The 17,562-nt window shown below is 41.4% G+C and overlaps 1 protein-coding gene across 5 annotated transcripts in view; it reads right to left on the bottom strand.

Annotated features, from left to right (window-relative positions):
* Positions 1 to 8,531, bottom strand: part of Setx (senataxin) — a 91,821-nt gene extending 83,290 nt beyond the window's left edge. For 2 of the 5 annotated variants that reach the window (XM_076845196.2, XM_076845201.2), the window contains exons 1-2: positions 7,969 to 8,042; positions 7,071 to 7,172 (exon numbers count right to left, since the gene is read on the bottom strand). In XM_076845196.2, the coding sequence (XP_076701311.1) occupies positions 7,071 to 7,147 (77 nt within the window). In that variant the 5' untranslated portion in view covers positions 7,148 to 7,172; positions 7,969 to 8,042. Of the gene's footprint in view, positions 1 to 7,070; positions 7,186 to 7,968; positions 8,061 to 8,452 lie in introns of those variants that run through there. The other 3 variants (XM_076845200.2, XM_076845198.2, XM_076845199.2) reach the window with 3 other exon arrangements.
* Positions 8,532 to 17,562: the final 9,031 nt, after the last annotated feature.

Genomic DNA, 17,562 nt, shown 5'->3' with positions numbered 1-17,562 from the left:
GCCTCTTCAACTTTTTTTTAATATATACCATCACAGCCTTCACCAATCAAACTTACAAGTTAAAAGATTAAAACAATCATCCAAATCTTAGCAATCTCAAAAAGAGCAAAGTAGCCAAATAGTACCAGGAAGGAAGAGGAAATCTCAAGAACCAAATATGTCAAAGGTTTGAATGAAGATACATAAGGCGGGTCCTGTCAGAATTGCAGATGGCATGAAACAGGTTCAGTAAATAGAAAGGATACCAGAATCCAAAGAGATCTCTGACTCCAATGAAGTACAACCAAAATAAGCTAAGACACTATGGTTTTATCCCTATAACTAAATGCATATAAAAGCTAACAGAAATCCCACTGTTAGGAACAGTGTACTATGGCCAAATAAAAAAGAAATGTATACAGTGATAATACATTAAATAAATAAATAAACAGTAGGGAAAATGCAAAGTAAATCCAGAGGATTTTGTAAAGCCAAAGAGTCAAACTTAAAAAGAGTTTTCCATGGCTAAAGCTGAAACAATCTGAACAAAATAATGTAATACTGGATTGTAACCCAAAGAATAAATGAGTACAAATTCATCTATACTGATACAAATAAGTGACTGAATGAATCAACAAACTTAAGTGAAAGTACACATCTTCCTTGTATAAAAATTCCAAATAATTCATATGATATCCATGGTTGCAACAGGTGAAGCTTAACCCCTATCCCACCTGAGTATGAACTGAAATTTTAGTCAATCACCTCCAAAAAACAGAAATTGGAAAGGGCAAAACCCAGCACTTTATAATGAAGACACCTGACAATCACAACCTTAAGGAAGGGATCAAGACCAACCTTCCTCAACCAGAGGAAGGAGTCATGTCAACACCCCTAACAAGGAACTTCAACTCTCTGGTATGTTCCCCAACGATCCTGATTCCAGTCCAGTAATGAGAAAAACAGACAAACCCAAATTGAATATGCCTAGCATGCATGAGGCATTGGGTTCGATCCTCAGCACCACATAAATGTAAAATAAAGATATTGTGTCCACCTAAAACTTTAAAAATATTTAAAAAAAAAAAATCTGACCTCAGCCAGGCATAGTGGTGCACACCTGTAATCCCAGCATCTTGGGAAGCTGAGGCAGGAGGATTGCTAGTTCAAAGCCAGCCTCAGCAAAAGCCAGGTGCTAAGTAACTCAGTGAGACCCTGTCTCTAAATAAAATACAAAATAGGGCTGGGGATGTGGCTTAGTGGTCACACTAAGTTCAATTCTTGTTACCAAAAAAAACAAAAAAACAAAAAACCTGACCTCAAGTTAATTATCCTGTAGAAAAATATCAGCCAAATTAGGAGGGCGGGGGCAAACCCAACTGTGAACTAAGTTCCTTTCTTAAACAGAATGGACCCAACCATAACCTGTGTATTCTCTTCAGGGTTGAATCACTCTAAAGATAATGAAAATTGATTAGTGGCATGTAAAAAGGCTCTGCATTTTTTGTGTATATACATACAGCACATAAAGAAAGACAATCTATTGATGATATTAGAATTCACAGAAGAGAAAATTAGAAAAAAACATCTTAAGAAGAGAAGAAGAGACAAACAGGAAACTTAAGCAAAGTCACTGAATGTTTGAAAATAAAAATTTGGCAAAGCAAGGCTTTTGAATAAGTATCACCATAAAATTCAGAGTAACAAAGTCTCTGCTAATGGGAAATTGATGAAGTTTTGAAAGAAACTATACTTTTCTTCTAAGGCTGCCACAGTCTGGCTGGGCACAAAATAACCGAGCCGCCACGAGGCACTTGTAGGTTCAAACAGGAACTACTTTATTGCCGGAACTCCAGCAAACGCCACCCACTTGGCCCTTCTAGGAACACACACACCAACTGGAATTTGGCAGGCAGCAGGAGCTGCCCTTTTGCAGGACAGCAGGGGTCTATATACAACTGAATACACAGCCTGTTTCAATCCAGCATCATCCAGTCACAGCAATTATACACAGCTTAATTTAATCATCATCTTCTTAATGGCTCACTGGCATCACCTCTCAACCACTCCTTCTGGCAAAAATGCCAGGCGTCATCCAACTCGGCTGTGGCTCTCAACGTAAGGCTTTTTTAAACTCCCCAATTTCTCTTTAACCCGTGATTTAATAATTATAAGTGCATAAATATAACCAAATACATGTATCTATCTTGTAAAATGATTTTTAAAATTTACTAAATATTACTTTTACTGAGGATGCAGTTTAGTGGTAGAACACTCGCTTAGCATCTGCAAGGTCCTGGATTTGACCTCCAGTATCACCAAAAAAAGAAAAAAGATTATTTTTACTCATGCTTCTGAAAGGAATTTAGGGTGGCTTTCATCATGTAAGTACACTGAAAATAAGATTTCAAAAAATGTCAAAACTTATTTTGGAGTTTAATTTCACTAAGTCTTTAATTAGAAGCTGACCAAAGAATGGAACAAAAGAATAAAGTTAGTTACATAGAAAAAAAAATAGTATGTAAGTTCAGAGGCAGAGTCCTGCCTGTTCCTGACACTAACTCTAATTTACATTTAATTAATACCTACCTTTCACAAGGAAACTGCAGACTAGGGAATACCAAAATACAGTAATGTAATTTAAACAAAAAATTCTTATATCTGAAAAGACATCATCATAATACTAGGATGTTTACAATCTTGCAGAAACTGGTTTTCAGGTGATCTACTCCATGTGGGGAAGTGAGCTAACAAGAATAGAAAGTGAAACTTCACAGAAATTGTTTCAAGCATGACTTTGGCAGATAAAAAGATTACAGTTGGCTGGCACCACTGGCACATGCCTGAAATCCAAGCAAAATGGGAGGCTGAGCTGGGCACAGTGGCACATACCTGTAATCCCAGTGACTCCAGAGGCTGAAACAGGAGGATAGCGAGTTCAAAGCCATCCTCAGCAATTTACCAAGGTGCTAAGCAACTCAGTGAGACCCTGTCTCTAAAAAAATACAAAATAGGGTTGGATGTGGCTCAGTAGCAGAATACCTGAGTTCAATCCCTGATAGTTATTTAAAAAAAAAAAAGGGGGGGGAGGCTGAGGCAAGTGGATCCCATTTTGAGGTCAACCTCTGCAGCAGCTTAGCGTCACTCTCTCAAAAGAAAAAGTTGTAAAAAAGGAGTGGTATGAGCACCCCAGTTTCAATCCCAGTACTACTCCCACACAAGATTATAGTCACTTTAAACTTTAAAAACCTGAAGGGATTTACTGGAAATAAAATGTGTACTTTAACATAATCAACAGAGCAGAAAACTAAAGAAATCTATTGAGGGGCTGTGGCTCAGGGGCAGAGCACTTCCCTAGCATGTGTGAGGCACTGGGTTCGATTCTCAGCACCATATATAAATAAAGGTCCACCAACAACTAATAAAGTATTTAGAAAAAAAGAAATCTATTGAGAAAATTAGCCTACTTCCTCATTCATCTCAAAAAGGAAGAGTAGGCTCAGTGGTAGAGCACTCACTTCACACGTATGAGGCACTGGGTTCAATCCTCAGCATCACATAAAAATAAAAATAAAAAGTATTGTGTCCAACTACAACTAAAAAAAATAAATATTAAAAAAAAAGGAAGAGTAGAGCAACCTACTGTCAGGTGCTTTTGGGAGCTCTGCCTATTTTCTTTGTGCTTGAATAAATCCTACTCCTTTCAAAAAAAAAAAAAAAAGATCAAATTTTCTCAAAGTAGATGGGAGTCACTGCCACAGAACAGGTAAATGCCATGGAATAGAATACAGAAAGAACAGTGCTGTAGAGTATTATCAATAACATGCCACCTTGATTTCTCTCAAAATTTTAGATTTGTGGCTATGGCCCCAAATCTAAAATCATCCTGGTCCAATGGCTAAACCCAAGAAATCTCATTAGGGTGTACTTTATCTTTTAAGAAAAAAATTTTGCTCATAAATGACTATGAATCCTGTAAAACTCTGCAGAACACAGTCCTTCCTGAGGTGTGTTTTATTCTCACTGAACTGCTACTGCTTGAAATCAAACCATAAACGGATTGGGGCGGGTATTGGGATATAGATAATACTGGGGTTTCAGAAGAGAAGTAAAAGCCACTTTCTGAGCATCAACCAAAAAGAGAGTTGATATGTCAAAAATGCAGGGTGCTTCACCAGAGGTATGGCTATACCTTTCCCCAGACTTATCCTTGGAATATATTCCTCAAAATTAACTAGCCAGAAATTTAAACAACAATCTCTTTCTTCTACTCTACCCAGTTAAACACCTTTAAAAAGTAATTTAAATCTGTGGGCTGGGGTCGTGGCTCAGAGGTAGAGCACGCACCTAGCATGCATGAGGCACTGGGTTCGATTCTCAGCACCATATAAATCAAAATAAAGACACTGCACTGTATCCACCTATAACTAAAAAAATTTTTTTTTAAAAAATAACTTAAATCACCATCTCCCACTTCTTCAGCTCCTTTCAATTCTAGCTTCACCCTTCACCCACAGAACGTTTCTACAAAGTCCAACAATCACTCTATTGGGTACCCAATTCAATAGGCTAGTTACTTGACTCTAACTGTATAAAAAAATGCTGGCCATGCATTCCTTAGCCATGCTGCATACCATTTTCCTGACACTAGGTCTACCAAATTCCTTCTGCTTCCCTTCCTAATATGAGTCTCCAAAGGTTTGAGCCTTCTAATCTCTGCATTCAATACTTTTTCTGGGTGGCCTTACTCAAACCACTGTTTTAACTACTACCTGCACTGAAGCTTCTCCAAACCTAAAAATGTCTTTCTTTTTTAGATGGTGGTCTCAGTATGTTGCTCAGGCTGGCAGTCTCGAACTACTGGGCTCAAGTAATCAATCCTCTTGCTCCAGCCTTCTGAGTGGCTGGGCCACAAGCACCTTACCCAGCTTTTAAAAAAAAAAAAAAAAAAAAGAGAGAGACACTAGGTATCAAACCCAGGGCCTTGCACATGCTAGATAAGAGCTACATCTTCAACACTTGAAAAACTATGAATTCGGGGCTGGGGATGTGGCTCAAGTGGTAGTGCGCTCGCCTGGCATGCATACAGCCTGGGTTCGATCCTCAGCACCATATACAAACAATGATGTTGTGTCCGCCGAAAACTAAAAAATAAATATTAAAAAAAAAAATTCTCTCTCTCTCTCTCTCAAAAAAAAAATAAATAAATAAAGAACAAGAAAAACTAGGAATGCAACGCATAAGTAGGTTTCAACTACTTAATAATGACAGACTAGCCCAGAAGTCAAGATATATTCAATACCCAACTACAGTGTATCTCTACTTACAGGACTGACAGCCACCTCAAAGAAAACATGACCTGAACAAAACAAAATTCTTAGCTTAAATTTGTTATACTTTGTCCTGTATTCCTTATAGTGACTGCAATACCATCCATTCAGTTTTCAAACCAGTAACCTAAAAATTAACCTACACTGTCCATCAATGGATGAATGGTAAAGAAAATGTAGTGCATATATATAAAATGGAGTTTTATTCAGCCATAAGTAAAAATAAAATAATGTCATTTGCAGGAAAATGGATGAAACTTGAGAAAATTATGCTAAGCAAAATAAGCCAAACTTAGAAAGTCAAGGATTGCTGTCCTGTAAGGAAGGTACACAGGAAAAAGGGAAAAGAACGGTGGAGGTAGATCTCATGAAAATCCAAGGGAGATCAGTAGAATATAGAAAAGGGATCAGAGGGAGGGAAGAAGAGGAGAAAAGGAAAACACTGGAGAATAATATAGGCCATATTATATTGTTATATCATATATAAATAAGTAACAACAAATCCCACCACTACATACAACTATAATATGGCAATAAAAGAAAAAAAACTTTAAACACCAAAAAAAAAAAAAAGCTTGGGGGCTGGGGTTGTGGCTCAGCAGTAGAGCGCTTGCCTAGCATGTGCAAGGCCCTGGGTTCGATCCTCAGCACCACATAAAAATAAAGGTATTGTGTCCAACTACAAACAAAAAATAAATGTTTAAAAACAAAAGTTCTACTCTCCTGCCTTTATCTTCACCCGAGTTCCACTGTCTATAGTTTCTTAAACTACACCTGTAATTCTTTCTCACTGCCATCACCACTGCCTTAGTTGAACATATTTTCCTATTTACTTGTATTACTAATGAAGCCTAAATGATCTCTCCGCCTCTTGTCTGATCCACTAACAATTCTTCCTCCAAAATGTTGCCAGAAGCCAAAAGACAAACTAGATCTCAAAAGCACAGAGGGGGGCTGGGGGTGTGGCTCAAGCAATAGTGTGCTCACCTGGCATGCACAGGTTGCTGGGTTCGATACTCAGCAATAAAATAAAGATGTTGTGACCACATAAAAATAAAATAAAGATGTTATGTCCCACCAAAAAGTATAAAATAAATATTTGATTAAAAAAAAATTAAAAAAAAAAAAAAAAAAAGCACAGAGGACTCCTCCACAGTTCTGGGACAGAATGCAAACTGTTGAGTTCAATACACAGGCCTCCATGACCTGGCTTCAGCACCATTCTAACCACTACCTTCTCTCTCTTCACCTGCTCATCCTAAAACAACTCATGGTGCTTACATTCTATAATTTAATGGAAGCTCTTCCATCTGTCTTGTACACTCACCTTTCACACCTCTGCCTGGTTAATTCCAGAAATTTAAAAATTCTTTTTTTATAAAATTCAGATTCATTTTTAAAGTACTCCACTATCGATTCTGATAGAATCCTGGATTTGAGAACCGCCAGGATGCAATGCATCCCCAGTGTCATCACATCTGGGAGGCTGGTCTGACCAAACCTCACTTCCAGTTTGTCTTTGATGACCTCCTTCTCTATTCCCTCATGACTCCTTTCAAATTTCTATCACTGCACTTATCAGGGTGAACTTCTGTTTACTTACCTGCTTCCTCCACCCGCCCCCAGCAAATGAAAGTCTGTTAAGGCAAGGATCTGCTCCATATATATCCATACTTTACATTTACCTCCAGTGATGTGTATATGTTGTGATTGAAAAACAAAAAGTCTTAAGAGTTTAAAAGAAATAATAATAATAATTACCTTGGCAAACAGCATGCAGAGATGCGCTCCTCAGTTGAGATTGCTTGGCTTATCTGTGAATGAGTGACGATTTGCATTCATATATATTCAGACTTTGGCCCCCTAAAAAACATTTCTGAAATTAAAAAAGAAGTAAAACTCACGAAGTGGCTTCTATAGCTTATGCGGGCCTTGCATCAACCCTCCAGAGTGGGCCACCTGAAGAGGAAACTCGGGCAGGCTACAGGACACACAAGCAATGAATGAAATAAGGGTAGAACCGCCAATTCTAACCCATAGGTCCTCAGGGCACTGTCCCAACTCAGCGCCCAGCTAGGCACTGGGGCAAACATTCCCAAAATTAACAAGTGCTGGTAACCTCCGTCCCAGGCTCTCCAGGAACTCTGCGCTGCCACTTATCAAACTCGCCCTCCTCCGGGTTCTCTGCCCCTGGGGGTCGGTCCGTTTCGCGCGGGCGGCGCAACCTCGGGCACAGCTCCCTCCGGGATACAGCCCAGGGAACCGAGCCCCTGTGGCCGCTGTCAGCGCCGCGTCTCCTGCAGGCGGGGCGGGCGGGCAGGCCTACGGGCGAACCCCCTCTCCGGAGCCAGCCGACGGGGACTGCGTCCAGGACAGCCGCGAGGAGAACCCCCAGCCTGGGGCCACCGCGCAGCGCCAAGCCCACAGCTCGCTCACACGGGAGCGCGGGCGGGCATCCCGGCGCCTGGGCCCGGCTTGCAGGGCACAAAAGGCGGCCGGCCGGCCTCCGGGGACACTCCCGCCGCGCGCCGCGACCCCGCTGGGGGCACGCCGCCCCTCCCCCACCTCGGCCTCACGCGCCGCGACGGTTACTCGTGGCGACCTCGCGCGCGATCACGCATGCCCAGCCTGCTAGCCCGGTGCCCGCCGCCCTTCTCACCGCGCTCGGCCCTACACTGGGCGCCGGCCCACCTTCATGCCTGAGCCCAACAGTCGGCCGCGGGCGGAAGTACGGGCCCGCGGCGGAGCGCCCAACCCGCAGTCGCCGCGAGCGCAGACCCCGCCCCTGAGCGGCGTCCACCGTCCGCAGGCCCCGCCCCCTCTCGGCTGGCTTGTTTTGGTGCGCCGAGGGGGCGGGGCGTGGGAAGACAAGCAGCGGGGCGCCGCGGGCAGGCCCCAGCCGGATGCTAACGTCACTTCCGGTGCGCAGGGGTTTGACCAATCAGAGGAGCCCGTCGAAGTGAACTGGAAAGCTGGCCCTGGGGCCACGCCCCAGGTACGCCCCCTGGGCGGGGCGGCTCCCCACAAGCGCGGCCCTGGGCGGGTTCGGCACCCGCCTCCCGCGGTTTCCGTTTCGTGGTTGGTTTTAGTGCCTCAGGTGTTTCGGGAGTGGTGATAAGGATAGCGAAGGAACGTTTCCTTACCTTCGGTCTTACTCTGGAGACCTAAAACATGCTCTCACCCAAACGCGTCACCCGTGCAGAACGCAGACCCAGAGTCCCCGGAGACGGCGAGCGTCATGGGCAGTGCACGCGGTGCGGGTGCCCCCGAGATGCAGGTGGCTCTCTGTGACCCCGCGGGGGCGCCCCGTTGCTCACGCCGGGGAGCGCGGGCAGGAACCCCGTGGTGCGACTCGCACCGAGGGCGAGGGCGCTGCGACAGTCCTGCCGAGGACAGTCCCAACCCGAGACTGAGCAGGGGGCCAGCCGGGCAGAACCGGACCCTGGCCGGGGAACGTTCCAGAAGGGGCGTGGCCTGCCGCAAGGGCGGTGACCGTTGGGGAGCCCGGCCTGCGAGCTTGGACCGTTAAGGTTCCGGCCGCCTGCGCTCCCCAGCGAGGGTCCAGACGGTACCCGAGCGGTCGCGGAGTCTTCTTGGAACGGTGCTTCCGCCTGGCGCCTCTGAGACGCTGGAGCTGCCGGGGAGGGTGCCAAAGCCACCCGCGTCGTGCCCTGTCGTGTCCGCGCAGAGGTCATGACGTGGGCCGGGCCCGGCACCAGTCCAGGGAAGGACGTGACTGCGAGCTGCCCGCCCGGTTCGGGCGGCCCAGCGCCGGGGTTTTTAGTGCTGACGAAGATGTTTCTTCTTATGGCGGGAAAGAGGGGTCGAAGACCAGACCTTAATGCGTCTTCGCACCCACACGGTCATAAAATGTCTATTTTTTTGGTACCAGGGATTGAACCAAGAGGCCCTTTACCACATCCCCGACCCTTTTTATTTTTGAGACAAGGTCTCGCTAAATTGTTGATACTGATGTCAAATTTGAGATCCTCCTGCCTCAGCCTCTCCAGTCGCTAGGATTATAAGCGTGTACCCAGCGCTTGGCTTTGTTTTCCTTTTTTAATGGAGAAAAACCCCGTAAAGACAAAAATTGTATAGGGCCTTTCTTTATAATCATCCCGCTTTTGTGATTATTGGTGAACAATAATAGTATATTTACTATTAAGTTTTTCATAGTTCTATTGAATTATACTGATTGCATTTTTTCTACAAATTATTTTCCACACTCCAGATCATGTCCTGAGATTCACAGATCCACAGTGTATTCAGGAATAGTGGAACCCCAAACTTATACAACCTGCATTAAACGAAAGCACTGCAATAAAATTTTGAATACAAAAGTAGAAATGAAAATTACTTTGCATTTGGAAGGAATAAATAATATAAATCCCAGCGGCTCAGAAGGCTGGGGCAGGAGGATCCCAAGTTGGAGACAAGCCTCACAAAGGTCCGAAACAACTTGGGGAGACACTGTCAAAAAATAAAAAGCGCTGGAGATGTGGCCCAAGGATTAGGCACCCTGGTACAAAAAAAAAATTAAAAATCCAGGAAAAAAAAGAGCAGGACATTTAAACTACCAACAATTCTATGAAAGTTTCATTTTGACTACATATAATTATCTAAATCAACAATGAAATGTAAAATGATTTTTTTATACTAAAAACAGGTAATTGTCCTTTTTCTGGCAAAATTGATCAAATCTATTAAGTTTAGAAAAGTCTTTCAAATTAATCATCTAGTTTGATGATGCCATGTAAATTTTTAGGATTATCAAGCCTTTTTTCATTTATGAGTTATAAGATGTCAGAGGACTCAACCAAGTTTTCTAGGGTGGTGATTGAGCCTACTTTGGATCGACCATTCAATTACCAAATCATCCTATTTGTTCTCAATTTTAGATACATACTATGAGTTTTATACTTAAGTGTATGATGTTAAAAGAGCAAGTTGGGGTCATATTTTACCTATTTGATCATGTAACTCATTCCACTACATCATTTGGCTTATCAACAATCAAGACCATTACTCATTATTTCAATTTCAAATGGACCTTTTCTTAAATTTTCCCTCATGATAATGTCTATTGGGGCTGGGAGTGCTCAGTGGTACAAAACTTGCCTAGCATACACAAGGCCCTAGTTTCCATCCCCAGTACCAAAAAAGAAGGATGATGGCATCTATTGACTTCATCATTGTTTATCTTCATTTTGCCTTGTGTTCCATAAATTGTTGCCAGCTTTATATACCTATTTATATAATCTACACATAGTGATACACAATAAAATACCTAGCTTTTATGATTAGTGTTAATACCTCCATACTTTGTGTAGCCATCTTTATTCAAGGTATGACATTTCTGTAGCAATCCCCTTCTCTACACTCAGCTGATGGAACTGTTGTTCAGATAGCTACGTCTGCATCAGTCACCACAGATTCACTTAGCCTGTTCTAGAACTCAGTATCCATGAGATTTACATTCTGGTATCGTAGATCTGCCTGCCTTTGTTCAATATAACATCAATGTGATTCATAGATGTTGCTGCAGGCACCTGTCATTCAATTTTATTTTTGGATTTCATTAAATGAATATACCATGATTTGTGTTTTTCCCCCCACTCATCTGTTATTAGATATTTAGATCAATGCAAGTTTGGGGATATTATGAATAAAACTTTTAAAGACTACTATGATATTATGTTAAAGACTACTATGGCACAATTATTTTAATAGATACATTTTTCACTTAACTTGGATAAATATCCATGAGTGAAACAGCTGGATTACAGGCTAGGTGTATGTTTTTATGAGATATTATCAACTCATTTTCAAAAATGGCAATACCCTCCTACATTCCCATAAACAATGTATGGGTTTCACTTGTCTCATTACCTTGTCAAGACTCTTTATTCTTATTCTTTTTAGTGCTTGTTGTTCTGGGGGGTTAGAAGTACAAACTTTGTATTTCCCTGATAATCAACGATGTTAGTCATCTTGTCACTAATTCTTGGCAATTAGTGTATCTCTTTTTGTGAATTGTTTGCACAAGTCCATTGGCCATTTTAAAACTGGATCATTTGTCTTATTAAATAGAGTTCTGTACATATTCTGGGTAATAAGGCCTTTGTTTTTATGTATTTGTTGCAAATATTTTCTTCCAGTTTGTGGCTTGCATTTTTTGTGAACTTTACAGTGTCTTTAGGAGAACAGAAGCTTTAAATTTTAATGAAATCCAGTTTATCAATTGCTTCCTCAGTGGTTAGTGCTTTTAGTGTCCTATCTAAAACTTAAAAAGATTTTTCCTAGGGCTAGGATTGTGGCTCAGAGGTAGAGTGCTCGCCTACCATCTATAAGGAACTGGGTTTGATCCTCAGCAGCACATAAAAATAAAATAAAGTTACTGTGTCCACCTATAACTAAAAAATGTTTTTTTAAAAAATTGATCATATATTTTCTTCTAGAAATCTTAAAGTTTTCATTATTTATTTTCTGTGTGTTTGGGAGAAGTTGGAGTCTAGATTCGATTTTTCAAGTAAATATACATCTGTTTGTTTCAGAACTACATTTTGAAAAGATTATCATCTTGGCACCTGTGCCATTGTTGATGTATTCACTGAGTCTCAGAGGAGAACTTATGGCTGTAAATACTTTCATTAAGAAAAGAAAGGGGGAAGCCAGGAAGCAGAGGCAAGATGGTTTACATCTCGAATGGACAAGTGTTGGACGGCCAGTCAGTCCCCACAGAGACTATCTTTTTGATAACAGATTTCTTTGGGGGAATAGCTGAGTTTGTGGTTTTCTTTTTTAAAACTCTGCTTCAACAAGATGTGGGGAAAAAAAAAAAACTCATCTGATTCCAGATATGATGATGGAAGAGGGCCACCAGGAAGCCCTCCCGGAAGAATGGGTTGAATCAATCATCTTCAGGGCACAAGCCCTCCCACAAGGGGTGGTGGATGTCTGCTCTAAGAAGCAGACAACTAAACGTACGCATCCATAGCAGAAGGAAACTGTTAAGAAGCAGAGGGCTGACCTTGCTAGACAAGTATGAATGTGTACGTCTAAATAAGGATTGCTCTGTGTCCTCACAGATCATTGAGGTCATGCTGGGAATTCCCTCTGTAAGGAACTGGCCTGACATGCAATTCCATAGTGCACGTTTGTCTCATCTTTTTTGTATAATTCATTAAAGTATTAATATAGTTTTAATAAGTAAATAAACTTTTAGGTTGTAAAACTGGTTCCTCATCTTTATATAATTAATCACAAAACACTCTAGACTGAAGAAAATAAAGGCTGCATATTAAAAAAAAATCAAATTGCCTTACACTTTGAGAAACTATAGAAAGAAGAGCAAAGAGAATCTACAGTTAACAAAAGGAGTAAATAAGAATGGAGATAAATTAAAGAGAATAGAAAAACTGACAAAAATTTCATTCTTTGAAAAGATTAGCAAGATTGGTATTCTGGGCTACATGTATGTTTCCCCCAAATTTGTTAATCCTCAGTGGGACAGTTATTACTGGGTAAGGTCTTTGAGAGAAAACTAGTTCATGAGGATGGCGCCTTCAGCTTAGGATCAGTATCTCAGAGGAAGGAGCTTGCTTCCTGTCTCTGAATCCTCCTCCAGGTGAAGATGTAACCTGGAGATGTCTGTCTCCTAATGAAGAAGAGCACCCCACAAAATCCTATATCTGCTAGCACCTTAGTCTTTTATTTAAATGAATTTTTTAAACAAAATACATTTTTAATTTATTTGTTTATTGTATGTGGTGCCAGGAATCAAACCCTGTGCCTCAGGCATGCTACGCAAACTCTCTACTACTGAGCCCCAGCCCCAGCCCACACCTTAATCTTGTTATTTCCTGAATTCCAGAACTATGGGAATAGTTCTACATGCCAGGCTGTAGTATTCTGTAATAGCCACACAAACTTGATCAAATGGTTGGCAAATGTTTAACTATAATGACAAAAAGAGAGGCTCAAATTAAATGAGAAAGGGGGACTGGGCACAGTGGCACACTCCTGTAATCCCGGTGATTTGGGAGGCTGAGCCAGGAGAATCACAAGTTCAAAGGAAGCCTCAGCAACTTATGAGACCCTGGCTCTATAAACAAAATATAAAAAAGAGCTGGGAATATGGCTCAATGATTACGTGCCCCTGGGTTCAATCCCCAGTACCCTTCCCCCAAAGTGTGGAGACATTCTACTGACTTCACAAAAATAAAAAGGATTATCAGTTATCTGAGAGTACTGGGATCAATTGTATGCCAATAACAGATGAGTAACATAAACAAATTCCTAGAAACCAGTTGTTATAAATGACTTAATAAGAAATAGGAAACCTGAGGCTGGGGATGTGGCTCAAGTGGTAGTGTGCTCCCCTGGCATGCGCGGGGCACTGGGTTCGATCCATAGAACCACATAAAATAAAACAAAGATGTTGTGTCCACCAAAAACTGAAAAATAATAATTAAAAAATTATCTTTCTCTCTCTCTCTCTCTCTCTCTTCTCTCTTTGAAAAAAAAAAAAGAGAAAGAAATGGGAAATCTGAAGGGTCCTATAGCAATTGAAGAGATTAAAGAAGGAAGGATAGAAGGAAGGAAGGAAATAAATCTAGGATAGCCTTGCTGGTGAATTCTACCAAACTTTTAAAGAATTAACGTCTCATTCTTCAAGATCAACATTACCTTGATACCAAAGGCAGAAAAACCCATCACAAGAAAATAAAACCACAAACCATGTCTTTATGACTAGACATACGAAAACCTTAAAAAAAATTACAAGTCCAGTATTAGACCACACTACCATGAGTCAGTGGTATTTGCCCCAGGAATGGAAGGCTGGTTCCATAAACACAAATCAATCATTTCCTACACCAAATCAGAGGAAAGATGTGGATTTTCATGTCTCAAAATACTTCAGGATGGGCTGGGGTTGTGGCTCAGTGGTGGGGTGCTTGGGTTCAATCCTCAGCACACATGCAAATAAATAAACAAAATAAAGGCATTGTGTCCATCTACAACTAAAAAAGAATAATTAAGAAAATAGTTCATGATTTCTCTTGGATTTCTTCTTTGATGTTTTTATTGCGTTAGACCATTTTCTTTAATTTCTACATGAATTTTAAATTTTTTTATATCTTCTACTTTCATTTCTAGTTTTCATAGCATTAGGACATACTTTTCATGATTTCAAACTTTTTAAACTAATTGAGAATTGTTTTGTAACTTAATATATAATTAGTTCTAGACACTGTTTCATGTGCACATGAAAAAAATGTAAATCCTATTGTCAGTGGTTGGAAAGTTCTCGTGTATCTCCATTCCTCTGCTTGGTTTATAGTGTCATTTGAGTTCTCTGTTTCTTTAATGAAATTTTGTTATATCCATTATTGGAAGTAGAGCATTAAAATGTCCAAATACTACTGTAAAATCATCTAAATCTCTTTAATTCCGTCAATTTCTGGTTAACTTTTTGGAGGGACTCTGTTATATGTATGTGTGTTTCCAACATATCTTCTTGATGGCTTGATATTTGTATCATTATATCACGTCCTTTTTTGTCCCTTGAAACAATTTTGTCTTAGTTGCATGGCATTAGTATAACCACTCCAGTCTGCTTCTGGTTATTTTTTGCAAAGAGTGTAGTTTTCGAAGTTTTCATTTTCAACTGTTTTTGAATCTAAAATGAGTCTCTTATAGATAGCATCAATTGGATCATTTTCCCATCTACCAATCTATGCTTTATCATTCAAGAGTTCAATCCAGTTTTTTATTTTATTTTTGCTTGTGCTTCCTTGTGGTGATGAGGATCAAACCCTAGGACCTTGCACTCACAAGGCAAGTGCTCTAACACTGAGCTCCACCCCAGCCTTGCAATCTACTTAAATTTACTGCAGTTATTGGTAAGATTCCTGCCACTTTTCTGTGCTTTTGTGTCTTCTTTTTGTCAGTGCCTCCACTGCCGCCTTCCTTAGTGTTGAGATCTTTTCTGGCATGGCACTTTAACTACCCATCATTTCTTTCACTATGTACTTTTGAGTTACCTTCTTAGCAGTTGCTCAGGAAATTACCTTGCCCATCTTGATAGGATAGCACTCCTATGTGGAGTCATACCAATTTAATTTAAATAGTCTACAAGATCTTTGCTACTACTTTATGTCATTATTGGCCACTCATATTATAAGGTCCTTGCTTAGCATCTGAATGGCCATTTTAAAGAAAAAGTCTTGATTTCTTGCCCAAGGCAGTTTCTGAAAAGGGCTCACCAGTCCTTCATACCAACCCAACCCCTAACAGCAGGCATCAGGACCCACCTGTCTATGATTCATGAGCCTCCCCCATGAAAGTCCTGGAACCCATATATCATATATGAGGAGCGCTCATGAAAAAATGGATCCAAATATTTTTTATTATTCACGTGATTTAAATGGTTTAATTTAAATTGGGTAAACAGCTGTTGAGGATTGTTTTAATATGTGAACAAAAAAGGAGGTTAACAGATCTGTTTACTTTCACCTTTCCTTTTCATTATATTTAATAATTCTGTTCAGGATAATGTAAATTGTTCAGAAAATTGTTTTCTTAGTGCCTGCTGGAATGTTACATATTTTTTTTTTTTTAGTCATCATTGCCAGAATTTCTATCCTCATCCCAGTGCCAGTGAAGACAAAGATAAAACCAAACTACAGCTTCTGTGATAGCTATCACAACAAACTGTATAAACTGATGCATCAATGAATAATGTAACTCAACAAATGATGCTCAATGAAGGAGTCGATTTACTTTGGGAGGAAATGGACATATTAATAGATTCCTCTGCTTTGAACTGCTTGCAGAACTTGCCTGGACTATGTATCACCTGTATTCATTGTGAACTATCTATTGGTGCAGTGAATTGTGGTAGTGCTGGAGTATCTTTGCTGATGGTGTCATCAGTGGTACAGTTTTTCCAAAAGAGCTGTCATTTGGCTTGGTGTCATGGCATTTTGCATCCTCCTCCCTTCTGCTTGCAAAGGCCAAATTTGGGGGCCAACAGAGGTGAGGCAAAGAACCTCACCCCCCCACGGGTACAAAGGCCAAATTTGGGGGCCAACAGAGGTGAGACAAAGAACCTGACCCCCCAACTGGTGCAAAGGCCAAATTTGGGGGCCAACAGAAGTGAGGCAAAGAACCTCACCCCCCCACTGGTGCAAAGGCCAAATTTGGGGGCCAACAGAGATGAGGCAAAGAACCTCACCCCCCCAACTGGTGCAAAGGCCTATCCACAAGTATGGCTGTATGCTGGACCAGTAGTCAATGACGGGTAAGATCTAATTGCAATGGTACCGACCTAAGATAGGAGGCTGACGCCTTGAGGTCAAGGACCATATGTAGTATTGGACAACCTAAGACAGGCACGGTCCCTAAGCCACATGCTTGGTGTTTAAACAGAAGGGGGGAGATGCTGAGAGCCACAGTGGAGTGCATAGCATTTTGCCAGAAGGGAGTGGTTGAGAGGTGATGCCAGGGAGCCATTGAGATGATGATGGTTAAGCTGTGTATTCAGTTGTATATAGACCCCCTGCTGTCCGCCTGGGATGCCCGCTACTTTGTGGAGTTCTCGTGGGGATTCCTGGGGAGTTTCCGGTGGAGGGAGTTCCGTGGAGGGAGTTCCAGTTGGTGTGTGGTGTTCCTGAGAGGGCCCTGTGGGTGGTGTCGGGGGAGTTCAGAAATAAAGTTTGTTCCTGCTTGAGTGGCTCCTGATTTGTGCCCAGCCAGACTGCGGCACAGGGGACTAACACATCCTCTGGGTTCATTGCTATGACACTAAAATTCTTGTTATTGTAAGTGGTGGCTGGGCTGGGATTGTGGCTCAGCGGTAGTGCTCATCTAGCACATGAGGCCCTGGGTTTGATCCTCTGCACCACATAAAAATAAGTAAATAAAATAAAAGCATTGTGTCCAATTACACCTAAAAAGAAAAAAAATATTAAAAATAATAGTGGCTGTAGCAGCAGAATGATGGACATCCAAATCCCAGGATCAGTTTTGCAGATGTGGGGAGTATGTTTTGCAGAAGGCCCAGTAGCAGCAGCAGCAGATCTGTGTCATTCAGAGAATGATCTCCATGGTAGTGGCCGTGGAGAGATTCCGGGTGTGTTTGGGGATGGAATTGAAGGGATCTGCTGACAGAGGGGTTGTGGAGGTGGGGGAGGATGAAACAAGAATGACTTCTAGGTTTCTAACTTGAACAGCTAAGAGAAGGACACGC

The sequence above is a fragment of the Callospermophilus lateralis genome, chromosome 2, assembly GCF_048772815.1.
Source record: "Callospermophilus lateralis isolate mCalLat2 chromosome 2, mCalLat2.hap1, whole genome shotgun sequence".
NCBI classification, from domain to species: domain Eukaryota; kingdom Metazoa; phylum Chordata; class Mammalia; order Rodentia; family Sciuridae; genus Callospermophilus; species Callospermophilus lateralis.
Note: the sequence above shows the minus strand (reverse complement) of the source record. Positions and strands in the feature narration are given on the sequence as shown.